General features: G+C 39.7%; 1 protein-coding gene and 1 long non-coding RNA gene across 3 annotated transcripts in view; one reads left to right on the top strand and one right to left on the bottom strand.

Moving 5' to 3' along the window:
- LOC137442370 (uncharacterized) overlaps window positions 1–5,354 on the top strand; it is a 151,489-nt gene extending 146,135 nt beyond the window's left edge. The window contains exon 3 of the long non-coding RNA XR_010987651.1: window positions 4,985–5,354. This is a non-coding gene — a long non-coding RNA (uncharacterized lncRNA). The remainder of the gene's footprint in view (window positions 1–4,984) is intronic.
- OLFM3 (olfactomedin 3) overlaps window positions 1–10,580 on the bottom strand; it is a 50,321-nt gene extending 39,741 nt beyond the window's left edge. For both annotated transcript variants that reach the window (XM_068141002.1, XM_068141003.1), the window contains exon 1: window positions 10,297–10,580. In XM_068141002.1, coding sequence (XP_067997103.1) covers window positions 10,297–10,365 — 69 coding nt within the window. In that variant the 5' untranslated portion in view covers window positions 10,366–10,580. The remainder of the gene's footprint in view (window positions 1–10,296) is intronic.
- Between the last annotated feature and the right edge of the window lie 12,467 nt (window positions 10,581–23,047).

Here is a 23,047-nt window from a genome sequence, read left to right as displayed (position 1 = left end):
TGAATTCAAAGAGGAGTTCAGCTGGAAAAAACCTCAGAGACTAAAGTAATATGTCTGATGTCTAAATATGAAGTGATTGGGTAATTGTATGGTTTTTTTTTTTAATTTAAAATAACCAAGAACATTATTTAAGGTATTTCTCCAGTGTTGGTAGACATGCTGATCATTAGTTCCTCCTGCTACAGTAAATGCTTTATTCAAGCAGATTTGTGTTAAAAGATGGCCTCCCCAAAACAACCAATATATAAAAAAGGGTATCTTGAGGCAGTGGTGGTTTGTTTTCTTTCCCTTCCAATGCTTGTCATGAAGCATTGTAGCTAAACTGATATTAATTGAAGTAACTGTTCCAGAATTTGGATATGTGCCCTTGGAAGCAGAGCTGAAAGTCTTTCCAGTCCAATGAACACATTATTAGATCTGTCTGTTATGGACTTACAAGTAAAATCAAACATGTATGGTGTATGAACCACAACCATGTGAATTCTTGTAATCTTGGGGTTTTTTCCTTAGGTTAGCAGTGCATTTGGCTAGAGATGCTCTTAACTGTAGCTCAGCAAATGAAGTGATATGGAGGGGTCTGGAGGAATCTGTCAAAACTTAGCAAAACTCTTCATAATCTCTCAAAATAGAAAAAATACCAAAAAAGACAACTGAACAGGGCAGGAGGAATACAGTAGTTAGGGTGGGCTATAAAGAACATGGCTAGTCAGAAAGCATTTGAAGATTGCCAACAGGCAGTGTGCAGGTACAATATGACAGCATTTTGGAAGGAGAAGAAGCAGCTGAAGGACTTTGGTAGGAAACTAGCTAGTAACAGCACATTATTCACAGAGGAAGTAGAAGTACTAGAAAAAGATATCACATTTACTGTATCCTGGGAGTAATAGTGGGGGGAGTCTGCACAACCCTTTACTTCTCGTAGTAAATTAATTGCTGAAAGTATGTTAAGTAACTGCTATCCAAGATAAATCAGTTATCACAGTAGAACTTACGTCCAGGCTGAATAAAGTGCATACAATGCTGTAACTGACACCTTGAACAACACCTTTTGTATATACTGATTTAAAAAGTAAACCACTGGTATTAGAAAAGCTAACTCAGAAGAATATAATCTGTTGAATGATGCTGATCTCACAGGAAATGTAATTTTACCTGGAAACAAATGACCACAATTTTGAACATTCTTTAAAACATGTATTTTAAGATAATTCTTTGGCTAAGTTGAGGTGACAGAAGTAACTTTCAGGCTTAAATTTGCTTTTCAGAAACCTTTTCTCTGAATATTTCCAAAAAGCTTTCAATTCATTGTCAGTCGTGAGTTAAATATGTTCAAGGCATATTACAGATAATTCAGGAGGTCACAGTTCTCTAAGAAAAGAACTTGGCAATTCTGATTTTGTTAATTAGTATTTTGTCATCCATGTCTACATTGACATTATTGATGGAATCATTTAAATGTTATTTGGTATCTGTGTTTTTTCTTATTTAATATTGCTGTGGACTTTTGTGGTCTGAGTTTATGTGATTTTTTTGGTAATAAGACAGCAGGCATAATCAGTAGTTGATTTCTGCAAATACGAGTTAGTTACCAAATATTCAGAGTTTCCTGCTCTACGCTTCAGAAACAGCACATGTTGGAAGATGTTCATTTGCTACTCTGCCTGACACTGTATTCCTTGTGCAAGTGCCCTGAAATACTCATGATGACAGCAAATAATATTGATCTGAGATCTCATTATAAACTTCTTATGCCCTTGCTTTGAGAGCTGAGGGTGCCTATACCTACAGCTGTACCTACATCTTTGAGAATATAATTTATTCTATGGAGTGTATATGAGTCAATACAGTAGCTCAGTGTTTCAGCTGTGCTGTCTCCTATGTGTTTTGTTGAAAAAGGCTCAATATTTTATATTGAAAATGCACAAAATCTTATTATAAGATGTTAGAATTGTTAAGAGTAATGTGTAAGAAATTATACAAAGTTAATAGGAAAAACAATTGCAGTAGGGAACTGAACAACCCCATTAAATATGAATAAGCAAGTCTGACAGGTTTGGGTTTATAATGAGATCTCAGATCAATACTATTTGCTGTCACCACAGGTATTAATGTATTCTAAACATTCTTATTTCTGTAAATCCAATTTTAAAACTGAACTCCAACTCCAGTAACATGTGCAATTTCATATATGCAAAATTAATGCTTAGTTATCTCCTTGCAAGGGATTCACTAAAACACATTTTAAAGTATTTACCCAAAGCAGTAGTTCTATAAAAGCTGTCATGAAAATCTAGATAAAACTCTGGGTTTGAATAATTTAAAAATAATGCTGTTCACAGTGTTGTGATTGCCGCTTAAGAAGAGAGTACATGAAACTGCAGACCTCTGAACTTACTCTTTTCCAATTGTTCTGGCTCCCTCCTTCTAGCCTACTTGACAGCTGCAGGAGGATGTAACCAGTTTCCCACAACCATAGCAGTGAAGTGGGCTGCTAATTTTCAGAATTTTCTTAAGCTCCTATTATGCTGACTGATGTCTGCTTTTCAGTGAAATAATTAAACAGATATATTACATTTATATTCACACTTACAAGGATTTGTTTGGTTAGAAGGCAGTGCAGCAGACAGATCAGCTGCTTCTGAAGGGAGTGCAGGATGAAAACATGTATTTGTGTTATCTGGATCAGCTTTTAAGTTGGTTAAGTGATTTGAAAGTCTGAAAAAGGCTCAGAAAGGGTCAGAATATTAAAATTAATTTCTCTTGAGGAGAAAGTTTTAAATAAATAAATAGGAGTGCATATTTTGTGAATAATTACATAATATGTTTTTCTTTTGGTGTGTGTGAAAAGACATAAACACAGAAGCAGCTGGATAGTTTACAAAATTCCATATCCATAGGCCTGGCATTTCCTATTTAACCTACTTTCAGCTGTAACTCAAGTTCCAATTTATGATTGTTTACTGACTTAATGAAAAATATGCCTGGTTATTTCTTTTGCTTTTCTGGAAAGTAAAACTCTGCTATGAAGAGGGCATAGGCTAGCATGAATAAAAACTCATCCTATTTGTGATACCACCATGAAGCTTTACCTAAAGGAATTATTGCATGAACTCCAACAGCCATCCTGGCCCACATCAGGAACAGTGTGGCCAGCAGGAGCAGGGAGGTCATTCTGCCCCTGTACACTGCACTGGTTAGGCCACACCTCGAGTACTGTGTCCAGTTCTGGGTCCCTCAGTTTAGGAAGGATGTTGACTTGCTGGAGCGTGTCCAGAGAAGGGCAACAAAGTTGGTGAGGGGCTTGGAACACAAGCCCTATGAGGAGAGGCTGAGGGAGCTGGGGTTGCTTAGCCTGGAGAGGAGGAGACTCAGGGGTGACCTCATTGCTGTCTACAACTACCTGAAGGGGGTTGTAGACAGGCAGAGGTCGGTGTCTTCTCCCATGCAGCCAGTACCAGAACAAGGGGACACAGTCTCAGGCTGTGGCAGGGGAGGTTCAGGCTGGAGGTCAGGAGGAAGTTTTACACAGAGAGAGTGATTGCCAATTGGAATGGGCTGCCCAGGGAGGTGGTGGAGTCGCCATCACTGGAGGTGTTCAGGAGGAGACTTGACAGGGTGCTTGGTTGCATAGTTTAGTTGGTTGGGTGGTGTTGGATGATAGGTTGGACATGATGATCTTGAAGGTCTCTTCCAGCCTGGTCTGGTCTGGTCTGGTCTGGTCTATTCTATTCTATTCTAATACGGTGACCTCCTCAGCATTAACCTCTTGTATCACCAACACGTTGTGCTGTTTCCTCCCCTAACATGCACATTGTGTGGTGTATTTAGTTAATGGATATTAATCAATCCTATTGTCAGAAAAGGTGGTTATTAGGAAACAATTTCTAGTAGCTGGACAGTAATGATGAAGACTACAGATCATTTAGTTGTAGTCAACACAGAGCTAGTTAGACAAATGCTGGTACCTTCTTTGTGTCATGTATGGGTTATTGCCCTGTCTTTAGTGCTGTTCCCAATGAGATGGGTTTATGAATGGGGATGAGATAACCCATATAGGGGCCTTCATTATTGTGCGTTTGGGTTTCTTGGCCATCTCCTCCAGACAGAAATATGAATTCTCCAATTCCACACAGAACCAAGTTAGACTTAAAAAACCTTTAATTACAGGAATAAAATAATGACAACAAACCCAGTAATGTTTTTGAGCCAGTCTCAATCGTTAGGATAAATGATGCTACTGATAGTAGGTCAGTTGCCTTTAAGATTGCAGTCACTCATGAAAAAATCTGAGGCTGCAGTCCCTGCTTACAGTGAAGTGTCACTGATTCTTGGAAGCATTGCTGTGAATTAGAGGTTATGTGCAAGATCAGCCTGCTGTTTCTTCACATAAATTTCTTGACACTGTGCTGTGTACAACATGAAGAGATAACCTTGGAATTGTCTTTGCTTGGGCTTCACCATCACAGAAACATTATAATATGAATCTTAAATTCATCAACAGAGACAAATGCTCTCTTAACTGAACTACCTGGGTTTGATTCCTGTGCCTAGAAATGAGATTAACACCTTTATTTCAGACAGTGAAAGGCATCAAGTGGGCATCATAGGTGGGTGGGTGTCCTTCAGAGAGCTAAAGTATAATGTTTTATATTCAGAATTGTTAAGTTGCAATTTTTACTCCATTTGTAAATTAATGTTCTATGCAGCTTGCACTACAAACCAGCCACCTTTACACTTCTGTTTCACATTCTGCCTTTGTGGAAAACACACACCCTTCTGGTTAATATTAAATATGTTCTGGTGCAAATATGATAAGCAAGAGAATCAGCTTTCTGAACTGCTGGTAAAAATAGCTTTGTACTGAAGTAAAAGGAATTGTATCTTCTGAAAAACTAATTTCTTTATAATGTTAGGAAAATGTTCCAGCTGACTGAGTGGTTAAAATATTTATAGTCTTTTTTGTTTCTTTTTTTTTTCTTTTTAGGAAACTTAACAAAAACATTATTAATGCCACAACAGAGTACATGAAGATTGATGTTCTGTACTTTGAGAGTTCTTAAGAGACCTCCCTCTGAACGCATTAAGATAATTTCTTCTCAGGAAAAAAAAAAAAGGTGAGTAAAAATACTGAAGGGGCACAGGGGGGGTTGTTTGATAAAAGAAATGCTTTTTGGAACATGAGGTCATATCAGGTGAACAGTGAGTTGTTCTAACGGTACATAAAATGCACACTTAATAGCTGACCATGTGGGAAGTAGTGCACACTGTATCTGTATATTAAATGAGTACAATTTAAGCTCTGTGATCTCCCTTCAGAATTCTGGAAGTACATGTTCTAAGTCCTGAATGTTTTTCTGTAGACCATTCAAAGTATTTTGAAGAGTAATATGTACTGCTACTGTATTTCAGAGCTTTAGAAATAGAAATAGCAGTAGCAGTATTAGCCTCCTGTGTCTTGGAGAACTAAGAAATCTGCTGGTAGAATTCTTAGGTGGAATGATTAAGAGAATTCCAAAAATATTCTGTATTCAGATCTACCACACACAGTCCTCACTTTCTCTAGGTTTCATCTTAGACAGGAAATCCACTGCCTTGTGGGGTGAAGCAGTAAGGTAGATTGCTGATCTTGTGAAAGATGGTCTTTGAGAGTACTCTTCCCAGACTACTGGTGCAAAGCTCTCCACAAGGCTTTTGAATTTAATCTGGTTTGCAGTGAAGCCCTAGTGAGAATGCCTAAGTGAGGCCTTGAAGCATTTTTGTCATGCTATGGTGTTGAAAATGGAATTTCAGTGCCCCAAACAGACCGGAGCCTCTCAGAGGACTCCCTGTTCTTTTCTTAATAGGCCCCTTATGAACTTCATGGATTTGAGCTTGAAATTTATAACTGTGTTAAATCTGTATGCAACTAGAAGCACCATTTTTGGAGCTATAGCTGGATGTCTTTTGAACAGCTGTTATACTGAACTTCCTGACAGTCACCTTCTCTGCTTCAGATTCTTCTTCTTTGCATATTTTATGAATTGTTCCTCTTTTATTGGCTTATGATTCGACCATTGCAGGGGAAGTTAGCAGTGTTAACAACAGTCTCTGTTTTTTTACCCATTTACTGAAGTTACTTGAGTGATGGTAAAATAACTGGAATGAAACCTGGGAGAGGCTCCAGGATGTATTGATAGTAACAGGATATTCTTCCATGGCTGCTGAATCATGTTGCTCAGAAATGGGAGAGCAGACACCGAGTGAGAGTTAACCACATGGCAGCAGTTAAAGATTTAGAGCATTCTTAAATCATGCAGGCTAAATAACTGTACACAATTTTCATATTGACTAATTACTAATACTGTAGGAGACAAGGTAAATTAGTTTCCAAGTAGCTATGTGAGATTTCCATTTAATTTTGCAGTGCATTGTGGTACTATGAGTCATATTTTCAGCAAAAATAGTGTATGATGGTAACCCTTGTTTGTACTTAGTGTTCTTGTCACAAAATCTCACAATAGGGATGCATTGCAAAGAAGCATTAAAGCAGCACACTCTTGCTACCAACAAGTACTTGAAGTCTAGGAAGAAGATTGTAGTGGCTAGTTCTGTAGTATTGTAGATTTTGAAAATCTAGAAACACAGCCATTCCAAAGATCAAAATCAAAGCTTACACATTCAAATGTGGATGGCCGTTTTCAAATTTGCTTTTAGTTTTTAATTTGCTTTTAGTTAATATACTCAACTATCCTATTGTTCCAAGTAGTGAATACAGATAGCAGTTGCTTTCTGTAACTGTCCTTAATGATACAATAATCAGCTTCTGTTTGGGATTGTACTTGGCAGTCTTCTGAATTTTTGGTGTGAAATTCAAATAATTGCAACCAAACAGATGTTGGACATACAGTCATCATAAAAGTTAAACAAGAATGAAGTTCATTAACTGCATTGAAAAATGAAGATTTTTTTCAGATGTATTTAAATAATTTTTAAAAAAAGTAAAAATGCCATTTAGACTAAAACCTGCTGAGCTTGAGTTCTATGTGCAGCAGCATTGCATCACTATAAAATGCTTGCTTGGTTATACTCCTGTGGTTATCAAATGATGACCAGCAAAAGCAACCCTTATAATAGAAGACTACAATACAGACTACTAGTGGTCATTACAGAAAACTCCATACCTGTAGAAAAGCAATACAGAGATGCCATCTAGCAGTTACTCTTAGAAATTTCCTAATAGTTAATAGTTTCTTCTTTCAAGATACTGCACTTAAGTGTAGGAGAAAAGGAGGATTTTATATTCCAAGTCCTTTCCCTATAGCTGGCTTCCTGCCAAATATCCAGCCACCCTGCTGGAAATAAAACTTTACTGAAATATATTACCAAGAATAATTATATTTTCTTTTATTTTTCCTATGTATATGAAGAGAAAAATTGGAATCAAAGTAACAGCTATAACATTTAATAACTCTCTTAATACTGATACTCTGTAATTAGCACTAAGAGTGTTTAAAATGAAACAGTAGTGAATTGTCTTCCGCTTGTTAAAGAAGAATATTCAGTATTTTATATCATGTTTAGCAGGGGAAAAAACAAATAAACAAACAGAAATACAAAAGCAGGGGCAGTAAATTAGTATGGCTGAAATAAAATGTTCAGTGCTCCAGAGATGAAAGAATAAACTCTGTGTACTTTTGTTGCATATTTTACCATAAGATGGCGATACTTAAACACTTCACTGTCAGTAAATAACCCAGCAAGCATAGTATAAAAGCCTTGTCAGAGTAAGAGTATCTGTGGACAGTAGTCTTGAGTCAGCAATGCACTGGTACTAAATCAGAGATATATTTTTTTCCCAGGCTTTATTTTAAAGTACTTGATCAGTAAAATATGTTACTACTTGAATATTAATTATGCAGGACATTGTGTATACTTTGAATGTCTGATGTGATTTATTTTCTTAAGCTGAATAGTTTGTGACTGTCAAGGGCATGTGAAAAGTTGCCCGTCTAGTCATGGGCATATTGCATGAGTCTTACTTGAAATTTAACATCCCCTTGTTTCCTGCAATTAATTCCATATAATATAGTTGCTTCCCAGCCTGCAGGGAATGAAATTATTATTCCATTTCAATTTAGCATAAATCAAGATAAATAACTGAGCAGTACTTCCATTTCTAAAGTGAGGTTTCAGTCACAACTTGTATTTATTTGCTAAAAAAACCCAAAAGTCTGTAAACATTTTAATATATTTTTCACATACATATGAAGTCTGTTTTCACAGTTAAAAAAACCCAACACCTGAATTATAATTGGCCATGTGGCATCTTTTTTATGCTTAATGTGGTGCAGCATCTTAACCAAGGATCTGAGTAACCATTTGATCTCATGTTTTTATTTCTGAAAAAAAAAACACAATTTAGCTCATCAACACCAGACTTTGATTAAGGGTTCTTATTTTTACATAATCTTAAGGACTTCTGAGCTTTCTAGCTCATGACCCCTTCACAAAGTGAAGAGAGTCTGCAATGAACATTCTAATGTCCCTGAAAATGTCAGAATGATGAATAAAAGGCCATTTTTATGCCCCCTGCTCAGCATGCCACAGCAAAAAGGGCTAGGAGCAAAGTTTCAAGAGTTAATTTATGCCATTTTATTCCAGTGGCTCATCCAGCTTTTCTGTACTGTATGGTGACAGACATAAAATGGAGCATTTCTTCCCACTGTTATTTTGGGGCGTATCTCTGACCCAGAAACTAAAAGAATAATTCTTCCAGCTGAAGTTAATTTGCTTCATTAGTGGTTTTATTCTTCTGTAGACAGACAGTGATACCAATTTTGCTAACTGCAATAGAGATAGAATAATAAAGAGTAATGACACATGGAAACCTGTAATTATAATGTTGCCATGTACTGTGATTCATGCAGATGTGGGACTCCTGTGTGCTGCCTGCTAAGTCTTGTTACAAGACATCACAATAGCTGATACTCTCAAACAGCCTCTATTTATTAGTACTGACATAATTAATTATTTAATTAATATTGTTAATCCTAAATCATCTCCTGCTTTCTTGTCACTATATTTTACTAATTAAAATGTGGTCAGAATACTGCAGCTGTAAATGAGATTTCCACTGAATGGCTTTTGAAGTTCTACCTTTATATTTTTTGAAGAGCAACACCCCTTCTGTACTGTAGGAAATTCAATGCATGTTTTTAAATGATCAACTTATGTAGTTAATGGCTTTATTGTAAAGATAAAAACCTTCCAGAAGAATTGAGCATTGCTTCATACAGCTAGCCTGGTACCTGGTAACACAGTATGGACTACTACTGGTAAGGGACTGCAGTGCCTTAAGAATGTTTTCCCTCTTACTACTTTCTGATAACGCTCACAGTTACAAGATTGCATGTCACATAAAGACAGATGTGACAAGTTCCCCATCTCTAGGATGCAGCACTCCAGGCATCTGCCAGCCTAGGGGGTTTCAGTCTTTATTGCTTTTAAATGGTAGGGTGCAATTCTGATTTTAAAAAATTACTCAAGTCACATGCACAAACCAGGTTGCATGGCTAAAACACATTGTTTACTTTTCTCGTTATTTCAGTATCAGGTGTGATCTTTTTGGTCACCTGCAGCACTCTGCAGCAGCCTGGAGCTATGGGACTGAAATCGGTGTCTGTACGTGACGCCATCGGTTCCGCTCCGAAAAAAAATATTTCCAGCTGTAGGGTGTCGATCCCCCCTTTCAGTGCCTAGCTGCTCCGTGCGAATCGGTGTAGTGACCTAGCGCAGGAACTGCCGCTCTGCCTTGAGCCGGGAAAAGCGCTGCTCGCTTCAGCTGGACAGCTCCGGCCTGAAGCAGCGGCGGCGCTTCTCCCCACGCGCACCCTGCCCACCTCTGCTCGGTGCCTCTACAGAACTCCTGCGTGAGGTCGTGCAGCGGGGGGGTCGTGGGAGAAGGAGGGTGCGGGTTACGGGAGTGCATGCTTTGCGCACCGATGCCGTGGGCCCCGCGGCAGCCTGCCCGCGTCCCTAGCCCGTCTGACCGCTTGCATCCGCGCGTCCCCGCCGCGCACCGCGCAGCTCGTAAATCCCGGTACCAGGGCCAGCCGTCTCCGCCACGAACTCTCACGCCTGGTCCATCGGACAACCAAGGGCAAGCCACCGCCTCTCCCTGGAGCCATCCAGCAGCCCGGCGGAGCCGCATCACCCGCTACCGCATCTGCCGTGCGCGACCCGGCACTGCCTGTCCTGCTCCGCCGCTGCGGGGCCGCACAAACTCGCCGTCCGCGGGGGCGCCCGGCCAGCTCCTACCTTGGACAGATCGAGGCTGGCCAGCAAGGACAGCAGCAGGAGATTGAGGATGTTGGCGGACGCCCGCATCCTGATCCCGGGGCTGCCTCTCCGCGGCGCTCCTCTCGGTCATTCACTCCGCTCCCGCTGCAGCGACCGCACCGGCAGCCGCGCTTTGTGCCCGCCCGCCAGAGCCCGAGTGGAGGCGGCAGCGGCAGTCGCCCGGGGGACGCTCATTCCGCGGGCGGCCTCGGCGCGGGGAGGGCGGGCGAGGACAGCGCTTGCCCGTGCTTCCGGAGCGGCTCCGCTCCTCCGTCCCACCCCCGCCCCTCCTCTCCGCCCTCCGCCAGCCCCCCGCCAAAGTTTGGGCCGGGAAACAGCGGCACAAGCGCGGCTGGACTAGCGCGAGGAGTGGGCGGCGGATGTGACATCACCGCCGCCCCGGGGGAGCAGGGCTCGTTAGCGGGGGCGGCCGCGGCCGGGCTGCGCCACTACACTACTGAGGGGCTCCAGCAGCCGCAGGGGTAGGGCGGGTGCGACCCGGGACGCGCCGTGTCTGGTGCTTCTCCACCCAAATCCAGGGCTGTGCCTCCCGCGGCGGTGGCTGGCGGAGGCATTTTCCTCCGTGGAGGGCAGCGCGCAGGCAGGCACCGCTCCCTGTGGCTGCAGGCGGGTTGGTGCAGCTCTTCTCGGAGAAGCACCTGGCACTATGGCACTGGGAAGGAGGCAAGAGCAGGCTGTTGTGGGGAGCTGAGGGAACTACAGCAGGCAGAGGGGTTGCGCTCTTTCATGCCCCCGCCTAGCAAGTTTAGTCAGGCTTTGGCTGAGCTACCTCATTGCTTTCCAGCTGGACCGCGGGCCAGCAGGGGACCGTCGTTTCTCCTTGCTTAGGAGAGTGAGCTGCGATGGGAAGCCCCGTGTAGGTGAAGACTGATGGAGGTGTCATTTGGGATCCCTCCCAAGGATGTGCTGTAATGTGCAATTGGAAGTTTCATTTTCTCTGCTTAAACCAGCATAATTTCTAGTCAGTGTTTGTTTGCCAACCAAGGCTCTGAGTGGGCTCCTGTCTGGCTACACAGCAGCTCATGGTCACTTTTCTGCAGTCACAGATGAGGAAGTACAGACAGGGATGTCATTTGGCTTCCTCAGGCTTACACGTTCAGCACAGCTGAATATGCCCCAAATGTAAATCACAGTTACCACAGCACCATCCTGTTAGCATGGGCAAAGTATATTAAATTTTCAGTTGTTTTCCATTACAAGACTCAAATTCATGGTCTACGGCCAGGGTAAAGTTTGTTCATTTGCTTATTTAGGAGCTTGAATAGGTCTTGTGGGGTGTACATTGCCTGCTTTTTCAGCAGCTAGTGCAGAAAGGCCAGTACTTCTGTGAACTTTTAGGTGCTGCATAATCTTAGAGAAGAGAAAAATAGAATTAATATATCCTTAATGAAGCAAAACTTGAGTATTAAAATTAAGAAAACAAAAATCCAAGCTTGGGAGGATGTTTTGGTTGAGTGTTTATTAGGATAAGTATGGACAAGGCATGGCTTTCTTACTTAACCTCACCAAGTTTACAAGGCTGGTGTCTTCAGAATTAAGATCACTGCTGAAAGATAAATGGAGCAGAAGTTGTTCCACTGACATGCTATCCAAAAGATTGCATATCCTTGGCATAATGTGCCCAGATCAAACATCACTTTTTCCTACAGTTGTTTATTATATTTTTGAATTCCAAATTTCTTGGAATACACTAGACAGATTTTAATTTGTGAGAGAATCAAAATTTATGTTTTATGGTAAGATGACTTAGAGGAGCCCCCTTTTGGTCAGCAGTGTCTTTTACAAAGGTCTAATGTTTCTTTTCTTTCAAAGATAGTTCCTTATGACAAGAAAATGGAGTTACAGAAATTATGAATGAGCTTCTCTTGTACACTCTGGAGTGTCTCTGATGCAGACTGTATTGAATTTTGTTCTACAAAGAACATCTAAAAAGAGACAGAGAGTAATTGAGTTGATTAATTTTTTTCTGTAGAAAAGATGTCAAAATATTTATTTTCTATAAAATAATGGTTAAAAACTCAACCCAAACCCAAACCAAACAAAAAGAGACAGTGAATAAAGACAGTGGATTCAGTGAGTAAGGTAATAATACTGAGGCACTGAGAGTCAGAGGTTCTCCACAGGACAAGGTGAATGGTGTTTTCAAAAGAAACAGTTTCTTACGAAAAAAGAACATAGATTCTGAAGTCACAAAAGTAGGTATGAAAGTATTTAGATCTGTTCTAGAGTACCTCAGTGACCAGTTATCTTATGTTCTTTACCTTCATTTTCTCTACATTTCCCCCCTTTCCCTTTTTTCAGTCTTGCATAGGTAAAACTAGTGAAATACACAGGCTATTAAATTAATCACAAAATCCAACTTTTGGAAGAGCTTCAGCAATGCTGTGTGTTTATCCACCTCCTGATGCTGCTTGGAATGTCTGCCTTTGAATTCCATAAAGCGTTAAAGCATACAAGTTGAAACAAATGATTCCCAAGGCCCCTGAACAAAGCGGAACTTCAGATCTTCTGAACCGCTCAGATGCTTTTGTGTTACAACTAATAATTTGTTTGATATATGAAAAGGTACCAAAACATGTTTCAGAGGGTAGCATGAAATGACCTGATTCTATCCAGCTTGATTTTAACAATCTATTAAGAAGAAGAAGAAAAGAAAAAGAAAAAAAAAAAAGGCAATAGACTACTCCACCTTCTAGCAACCTGACAAGTCATTATTTTGTCAGTAAAGACTGTCTGAAGAGTGGTGAGAATCACTAGCAATTAGCACCTGAAATAATGGTTTTGTTATAATGTAGCTGAAAAATTAAAAACCATTGAAGTCCCTATGAGAAGTGTTCGCTCTGTGATATGCCACAAGGTAGCAAGGGGTTACCTGATTCTGGAGATCTCTTAACAAAGCATATAATCATCCTTAAAATATATGAAATTCTACATGAATTATGTTTCTTCTTGAATTCTTAATGTAGAGATTGCTGCTGTCAGGGTGAAATAGTTATGAGAGAGAAGAAAAGAGTTATCAGAAGCCTTCCTGCAGGCACCAGTGACAAAGTATTAGCAAAATGGAAGCATGCTGAATACAGCTTGTCTGGATAGTGAAGGATATTCCCAGTGTGTGCCTAGAGTTGTAACAACTTCTTCACATGATAGTGCAAGACATATTGCTAGCAGTTGGAGTAAGACTGTTCACTTGGGTACACTGGAAAGTGAAGTTGCTAAATTGGATGATGGTACTGAATTCTATATAAATAAGTTCCAAGTTCTGCAATCTGACTTTGTCAGCTTGAAAGTACTGTTGGGAGTTACGATGAAGGACAACATGTGTGTGCATCTGGAGAAGGATATTGCTCAAGTTGTTTGTAACAGGCCACATCTGAAAACTATTTTATATTTGAGTGCTATCAGGTATTTTTTGTAGACAAGATATTTTTTTCCCCTGAAATCAGTTTTATGCTGAATGGGTGTTGAATTTTCCACCAAGTTAGGGAGGCGGTCCAGAATTGGGATTTTGGTCACTCTCCACATTTACTGTAAGAATGTAAAGTTTAGGATATGGGCATGAAGGGTTGAATGCTGACCCTTGTTGACTTCAATGGAGCTTTAATGGAATCTTTGGAAGCATGATTGTGTCATTCATTGCAGAACAGATTTTGGTCTTTTGAGAATGAGGGAAAATGATAAAACCAAAATTAAGCTATCAATGATACCAAGGCTAAGATTTTGATATTTGACTGCATTTGTAATGAACAAGAGAGAAACAGGTTCTTGAAGTGTCAAATTAAGTGAATAGAAAAATCAGTAAAATACTATTGAATATGTAGATGTTAAATAAAATACAGTGATATTGCATCTAGGGGACAAAATTGAGGACTACTGTAAATTATTAAAGTAGTTTCTGTTTGGATAGATTTTGCCACACAGTTGAAATAACCTGATGACAAGTTTCCAGGCGTGTAAGGAGAAGTCATCTCTTTTTGGAATCTGTTAGTACTTACTCCACTTGCTGTATTAGTTGAACTACTGAAAGGAAGTTCTAGAAAAGTGCGTTATCAGTGTAAGTGGCCTGTTCCAGTATTTTACCATCTTCATGATGCAGAACTTGTTCCTAACACACAATCTAAATCTGTTCTTCTCTAGTTCGAAGTCCTTGCCCTTGTCTTATCACTACAGACCTTCGTAAACAGTCTCTCTCCACCCTTCTTGTAGGCCACCTTCAGGTACTGGAAGGTCACTGTTAGGTCTGCCTGGAGACTTCTCTAGGCTGAACAACCCCAGCTCCCTCAGCCTGTCCTCATAGCAGAGGTACTCCAACCCCCTGATAACTTTCATGGCCCTCCTCTGGACCTGTTCCATCAAGTCCATGTCCAGTACCCCATGTGAGGTCTCACCAGAGCAAAGTGGCAGAATCACCTCTCTTGATCTAGTTAAAATGCAGGGGTGCACAGATCCTGGGTATATTTCTTGGTTTTTTTAGTCATTTCAGAGGAGTGACTGCTGGAAAAATGTTAATTTCCTGTGAGCCCTTTGATAAGCTGCCCATAGGTGGTCCATTCACAATTGATATGTGTATGAGGTCAGGCACAAACTAGTTGCTATAGCAGGTGTGGTCTCTGCACTCTTTCTCTGATTTTCAATGTTGGCATGGTATTCCTTCAGATAACAGTGGTCTAGATCACTGCACATTAAATAAAAGCACCTTACTTGTATTTGCTGTGCTCTCCAAGTGCAGCATATGGTCTTGTGTAGATTAGGAGCTATTTCTCTGCCAGATTAAGTACCCTAAATACAGACAGCATATCAAAACTAAACAAAAAGAAGCATTACAAGCAAAATGGAAAGTACAAAAGGTAGCCAGCCACAATTTTATGCACATAGCATTAATGTCTTTGTACTAGGAGATGTGAAAATCTACCTAATTTTTCACTCTCTTGTAGATGCTTAATGGCCCCAGAGGAGCTAAGCTTTAGCTAATGAATTGCTTGCGGCTCTGAAGCAATTCACATGTCTTACATATTCCAGCTGTGTGTTTATGAATCACTGGAGGGCTGTGCTAGGACTGGATCTGCTAAGTAGTGTGAATTCCTATGGGAAAAATTGGGTTAGGAGAAGTGGTGAATCCGATGTCACTTTGGTTGTATTAGACCCAACTGTAGACTGCCTGTTCTTGCCCTCTGTTTTCTTGTGGGAGGATGCCAGATACTTTGGCAGATGACAGCTCTTGCTTGGGAATCAGACCCAGGGACTCCTTCAGATGTATGAAGATTTCAGTGTGCCCCTGTAAGGAAGAAAAGTATAAAAGGTCATTGTTGTAAGGGGTAGGTAGAGACGACCTTCTCTGGCCTTTTGCCTTAGTTGGCAGGTTTTGGTAGTGTGGGGAAGTAGAATAAGGCTGATGATATAGGCAGTAAGTTTCTGCGCACAAAATGGAGTGTGTGTGAAGCCTGTACACACTTCAGTCTGAGATAACATTAAATCTCTAGCTTCCACCCTTCCTTCTTCTGGTTTTAGTCTGAGATTTTTGCTGGCTTTGAATGTGTGTGTATATGTTAGCCTGTCTGGGGAATGGGAAGCTTTTCTCCTGTCTACTTTAGTGCAGGTTGGCAACTTCACACCAACCAAAGCACTATCTTGTCTGCGGAGAAGATAATTCAGAATGTGACAGATACCAACTAACATAAGCCGCAGGTAACAGATGGCTGCTGCAGTTTGGTTAGAAGGAATCTGGAGCCACCAGAGCACAGTGGAATTAAAGATGATAAGTAGAGTCAGTACACTGAGGAAGGTATTGCATAAACATTTGCAAAGGGAGGGCTGTGCAGTCTCAGCAGTGGCTAAAGGGACTGATGACAATTCTCTAACCAAGGGAAAGTGTCAAGTAATAAACCATGATCTGTGCTGTGTGAGATAGTGCTGAATAGTTCCTTGATGTTTTAATAGTGTTTCTGCTTAGCTAAACCTTGTGTGTTGTCCTTCTTTCCTCATGTCTGGTTAACATTTTATGCCCAACTACCCTTTATTTAAACTGGTGTTCATTGAAGATTAAAATAGATCAGTAGTGGAAATAGCCATGGAAAGTGTTTTGGTATTTTTTGATGTTTGAAGGAAAACTTCAGAAGTTCCATCAAACATTTCAGACACAAGTACCACAGCCAGGACATATACCAAAATGTTAACAAAATTGTCTTCATAATTTAACAAGAACATAGTTTTATTTTTATTGTTATTTATCTATGATCTAGTTAAGGATATCCTGCTTCCTGTAGGAGCATTTGACTAGATGGCATTTGGAGAGCCCTTCCAGCCCAAACTGTTCTATGACTCTATGGTTTTATATCTAGGTTTGAGCATACATGAATGCAGGAATACAAGAATGTCTAAGAATGTGTTTCTCCCAAACTTCAATATTACAAACAATTATTTTGTACTGTAAGTGGGCATGGTAGTATAGTAAGTCAATAGATAGGCCTTAAGATCTGAAGACATGCAATGAAGTACAGTTCACTTCACCAGTAGCATATGTTGGATAAACTAGGACTTTACAGACTTTTATTTACTAAGGTGAGAAATTTTAGTACCATCTGATCCTGTACGATGCATGCTTTTAAGATTAAGTAGAAAACGCGTAATGGGCCAAACATTTCCACCAGTTCTTTTAAGTACTACAGTTCAGTCTTGTAGCTAAGAAGAGGTGGCAACAATGATTCAAAGCCTGCAGGTATTTCACTGAAAGTATTAACATGAAAACCAGTGAGGAATGTTTTATTACAAAATGTCTGCAATCCAGTAAAAAAAATTATTTGCATTTGTAAAATCTAACTGAAAATTCAACACATCAACTCAGAATCAAAATCTTGTTTGAATGAACATGAAAATGCTTGTGTAGTGTTCCCATCTGTCTGATAGTAACCCTTCAGAAGTATGAACAGACTAGGAGTCCTGGCCCATGTCTAGTTGCTCTGCATTCAAAATGATGGTGGGAATGGAGAGAGTGAGACCATGAACAACTTACTATGTGAAGACAATAACCTAAAAATAAGATAGGTCTACTTTTGTATTTACTGACTGCTCATCCTAACAGCTTCATAACCCCCAAGGAAATAGCTTTCATTTAAAGCACTGTGGAGAGAGTACTCTCTGAAGAGGGCTTATTGCTAACCATCCTTCATGAAAAGATGTGGCTTTTAATAAATATGCGTAAAAGCCATTTTAGATATGTGACCTATATAATCACACCCGTCTTGAGAGGCTGGGGGAGAAAATTATTCTAGTAAGAATAATGAAACTCCCCCTTTGTATTATTCCTCATTAATTCAATATTCTTCTAGAAAAGAAAGCTCCCACAACGTTTTTAGTAATCAGCCTTTCAGATTCATGAGCTATTTTTATGCTAGTACTGTGCTGTAAGACAAAGCTCTTGGTCAATTGCCAGGTAACTGTTTCAGGCTTCTTCCCACACCCTGCTAATCCAGCACATTAACTTATTTTTAATTGAGTAACTTCATTATTCAAAAAATCCCCTTGGTCTTACTTCTGTAAACATGAGCACTATTTTATCCAAGCAGCTATTTAAATAGAATCATGTTGCTTCCTTCATTCCCATCCCTTTTTTTGTGCAGAAACAAAAAGCTCACAAGCAAAGACGGAACATCCTGGAAAGATGGAAGAAGCACATTATCATTAAAGGTATCCCCCAAAGTGCAAGACCACTTTTATTTGTTTGGATACCCAGATATAAGTCAGCTCTGTGATAAACTGTTGAGAAGTTTAAAAGTGCTTGTGCTATGTTTTTTGGAAAAAGTTATTCTGCTTGGCTGCAAGGAGATGTATCTGAAGCATGTCTCTGAGTGCACATACAATCAATGTGTAGAAATACATCCATTCCACAGAACTGATGTGGGCAGTAACACTTTTAGGTTGAAATAAGGAAGAGATTGTAGTGACAGGTTGCTTTAAACCAACATGTTCTATGTTACCCCAAATTATGGAGTCATCGAAATTAACAATCACACATTCTTTACTTTACTTGTTTAGTGTAGACTGGCTGTGTTCAACAGTAACAGTAGTAATGAAGGAACCACTGCATGTGATCTCTGAAAGGGTCAAGAGGCACTGAGTGTAGAAGCTAGTGTAATTAACACACTAGCTGCCTTTTCTGTAGGATATTGTGGTTCTTCTAATTCTTGACATTCATGACAGACAGAAGAAGGAAATAATAGAGAAGATCTTTGATTGCCCCCTGTGATGGCAACTCTCTCTTTATAAATCCTAAAGATCCTCCCACAATACTGATACTCTTATTTTTGCTAAGAGTGAGAAAAAGCTATTCAGGTCGTCTGTTATGAATATTGCAGGTGTGATCCCTCGGTCAAACTTAGGCATCAGGACCTTGCAGCACATTGAACAATCTAGATATGAAAGATACCCAAGCTGCTACTATAGATGATTTTTAGCTCTATGTGCCCCGATAGCCAATTGTTACTCTGTTCATTTTCTGCCTAACACACCTCATGTAGCAGACCTTATAGCACTGCTTTCTACCTTCTGTTCATGAACTCTGCTTGAAACAGTGAAGACACTAACACTATCAGTTTCTAGTCAGACTTTAAGCAGACCAGCAGCTGATAGATCAGAAAAAAATCCACAACCCTACTAATGGAAAATAAGAGCCTGCACAGAACTTCAGGATGGTGTAACACCACTCTAAGGAAGAAGCAATGTGTAATGTAAGTTACTTGTGCAAACACACGCCAGAAATTACATTAAAGAAGGCTAAGTCTGCAACTATTTAGTATTCAGAAGTTGGGAAAAGTCAATATTGCTACCTGATGAGCTGAACACAAATGGCCGAAGCTGTGCAGATACTTGCCCATTATGGTCCTTTCCTCAGCTGCAGAGCATATTCCATGCTCAAGGTGCTAGAGGAACAGTACTCACTGTAGTCTCTTCTCTGCTATTTCTGGCATCTCTTTTCCTCCACATACTCCACACACAACACTTAAACATGGCACTTTTTCTTAGCAATTTATTGATGAGTTTCTAAATGATGTTCATAACTAAAATATGAGTACTTTACAAAATCTGTGCATTTCTGTACTTGCAGAAGAGGGTAGCACCATTAACCTAATTTTTGTACAAGTACAGATAGAGAATACAAAAATTTGAAAGTAAACAATTTACACTTGCTCTGGGTGCCTGATTTGAATGTCTAAAGTCTTATTTTTCAGATTTCTTACTACATGACCATTTAGTCTGCTTAAATCATAATTCCCATTAATCTCAGTTGCAGCTGCTGGAATTCAGCGCTTCTGCAAATCTCAAGACAGGGCATTTAGATACCCAGAATATAAAAATATGAAGTTATTAGCCATGCAACAGTCTTTTTAAGTGATTTGCACACTCTTATCTTATTATCTTTCCTTGACTGCTATCCACACTGTGTCCATTCCTGGGTCAGTCTTCTTGGTTTACCCCATCTCTCCTGCTTGCTAGTACCTGGGTTGTAGTTTTCCATCATCTCCAGGTTCCCTGTCTGCTCTTGTTTCCCATCCCACCATGTCCCTGGATCCTTGTTGAGTCATTTACAGTGGCAGCTTGTAAGGTACAAAGCCACACTTAAGGCCAAGGCTATTTGCTCAAGGAACATTCTTTGTACTAGCTCTGAAGCAGCTTCAGAGGGAGAAGATGACCCTTTACTGGCTTGTACACCACTCCTATATATAGAGTATAAAGTCTGCCATGGGCAGGGACACCTTCCAGTAGATGAAGCTGCTTAAAGCCTCATCTAACCTGACAAGACAGATAGGATAAAATCATACATCAGTGTTTTTATTGTATTCAGTACTGTCTGTGTGGTTGGTAGGCACAGAGGACTAGAAGTAAGCATGTTTGTGGTGAGTATCAGTTCCATTGCTCAAAATTGAAAGCACAGGCATGATTTAAGGACTAGTTTAAAAAGATGTAAAGGACATTTATGCTGCATGCCCTGAAGCAACTCCCTATAACAATTCCAGTACTGTAGTAAAGTTCAAAGATTGTAACTTTATTGTGCTACATGAAGATAAAAGTGGGTACTAAATGAGCCTTGTAGGCTTTTCAGGACATGGTAAGTTAATTGAAGGACTTCACTGTCTTTAGGATAATGAGGAAAAATTGCTAATCTGATGTGGAGGGGAGCCCCATACAGGTTTGACTCCTAAGTTGGCACATTAGAATGTAAATGGAGCTTCTGAAGGATGTTAATGAAAGCGGAAACAGGGCACCCTGTTTTGCCTCCCTAGAGAATTGGAGGCAACATTCTGTGGCTCCTCCTCATTCTAGCAAGCTGGAATGTTGTGTTTCTGACATGGATCCAGAGCTTTCACATTTGATGTTTTACTAATGGTCAGAATTTGTAGAAAATACTGTTTATGAAGAAAATGAAAGATTAAATTTATATTTTACCTTGGATTTGAAAATCCAGGAATGACTGCCATTAGCTAGTTGTGAAGCTTTTGAATCTTTCTGCTTGATGAAACAATTTTATTCCTTCCCTTGGGTGCATTTTTGAAGAACATATGGTAGGCTTTTTCATACATCAAGGCTATCCTTTGCTTTACAATATTGACTTATTGCTAATTGGGTTAGAACTATATTGCCACTGATTCCCAAACTTTGTTACAAGGCTGTCATTTAAATCACTCATTATTTGAAGGCCCCATGGTATTTTGAAGACATTCTTTCTTCTGCTCCTATCCTTCGAGTTTGCTGTGGAATGAAGGAGTTGTGTGATCTTGAGATTAGTAGTATGGTACTTAGAGTTGCCCTGAAATAGCATTTAACCACTCTTTGTCATACAGTTTCAAAGAAACTATTTCTGGAAGCTAATGTTCCTACTGTGATTAGCTATCAGAATTCTCTGGAAGACTGAGAAATTTCATTGGTGTTCATAGAAAAGTCTCCTACAACCCATGGCCTGTGGGTTTGTGAGCAGTTCAGAGCTATTTAGCATAGTCAGTCTTTTTCCTTACCTGCTGCCTACTGGTTTTATCTCTTGTTCAGCTCTGGTGACATTATCGAACAAGCACAGCAACCGTGGTAAATGTGAGAGCAAGGAACACCTGGTAAGGGCAAGGTCATTTTCTCCAAGATCTGCTTGGAAGAAGTAGTTTTCAGTCTTATAAGAGGTAACACTGCTTTATTAGAGTTGTTTAATCTGCCACAATCTAGTTCAAGACTAATTAGGGGATTGTGGTATCATAAGTAGTAAAGGCCAGCTGAGAAAGCTTCATACAGTAACATAAACTCTGGCTCAGAGAAAAAGAGCTGCTTGTTCCAAATTTCAAAACTAGACTAAAACAAAGAATTAGCTTTGAGATAGTGACATTTGGTAAAGCACTGAAATGTTAATTTTTGCTTCCCAGTAATTTAGGAACTACTGTTTTATTATTTCCAGGACTGTTAAGGAAAGTTTGCTTTGTATTAGGTCTGTCCTTATAGGGAAATTTTTCCTCTCTGAGCAAGTTTTTCATATCTATGTCACTGTAGCTGGAAGCTGGTCACAGGGCTCTAAGCAATTTTTCTGCCTATATTTAAATTTCACAGCTGTGAGCTTAAGTTATTGTGTGTAAAAGTTTATTTAGTGTAGCATAAACCCATTCTTTTCCTCTTCTCTCCCCTGTCTCTTCTTGTCTCCTGCCTTCTTTCCTCTTTCATTACCAAAGACTGAAAGTCTTTGGTACTGGAAGGTAGTTTTACATTTCCTCTAGTCCATTTGCTCATGAAATTAATTTTAGATTAAAAAATAAAAAATAAAAAATTCTTCCAATTATGTTTACTTGTTTATGGTAGTGTGGCAAGTGGTTTTCTTCAGCAGTCACAGAAGCATTATAAAGCTTTGGTATTGTAGTTCCTCATGCATTTATGGATGTAATAACATTAATTTCAAACTGTCTCTTCCACTTGTAAAACACAGTATCTCACTGTAAGAATTTGTTCTTTTTCCTTCCATACACAGATTTTAAAAGGCTTGTAAAGTATCATTTATAGATGGAGTTCACTCTCTTGCACTGGAGCTATATATCTCCTAAATAAGCAGGCCTAACTGTAGCAGGACAGAAATGGTTTCAACACCAAAGGGACTAAAGCTGTTCTAAAAGAACAGGGGAGCTGATAACTGGTTGCTGAAGCCAAGTGTTGAGTATTTTGGGGTTTAGATTAGGATTCTATGTCTGATGCATATACTTTGCCTAGTCACTATTACTTGATTTGCTTCTTGAGGTTTTATTTGTCTTCTGAATCTAGAATTATATGGTTACTTGACGAGGAGCTCAGCAGAAGGAGGAGAAGCCTCCAGACCACAGTTTTTGGCTGTTGACAATTGGGTGAAGGCTGAGGGAACCATTAGGCTCAGAGTATGACAGTGGACAGATTATGCTCACTAGACTCCCTCTTTTCCTTAAATTAAGCCTGTGACCTTCTGAGAAGACCAACTTCTGGCTTCTTGAAGCTCTTCACTTTCTTGACAGTCTAGCAACAAGGTAGTTGTCATGCTAAGTATGAAGTAGTTTGTTAATTTACTAAACCAGTTAAAGATACTTCAGAATCCAAAATGTTATGCCTTAGAAGGAGGTAATTTACTAAGAAATCCTGAAACTATATATATATATATATGTCTTTGAAATTATTTGTACTACCTCCACCTTCTAGTATTAGCTACAGAGAGTATAGAAAATAG

This window comes from Melanerpes formicivorus, unplaced genomic scaffold (genome assembly GCF_026170545.1).
Source record: "Melanerpes formicivorus ecotype bairdi unplaced genomic scaffold, bMelFor1.0.p_v2 SCAF_7, whole genome shotgun sequence".
Classification (NCBI taxonomy): Eukaryota; Metazoa; Chordata; class Aves; order Piciformes; family Picidae; genus Melanerpes; species Melanerpes formicivorus.
The sequence above is the reverse complement of the archived record's forward strand: the minus strand, read 5'-3'. Positions and strand labels throughout refer to the sequence as shown.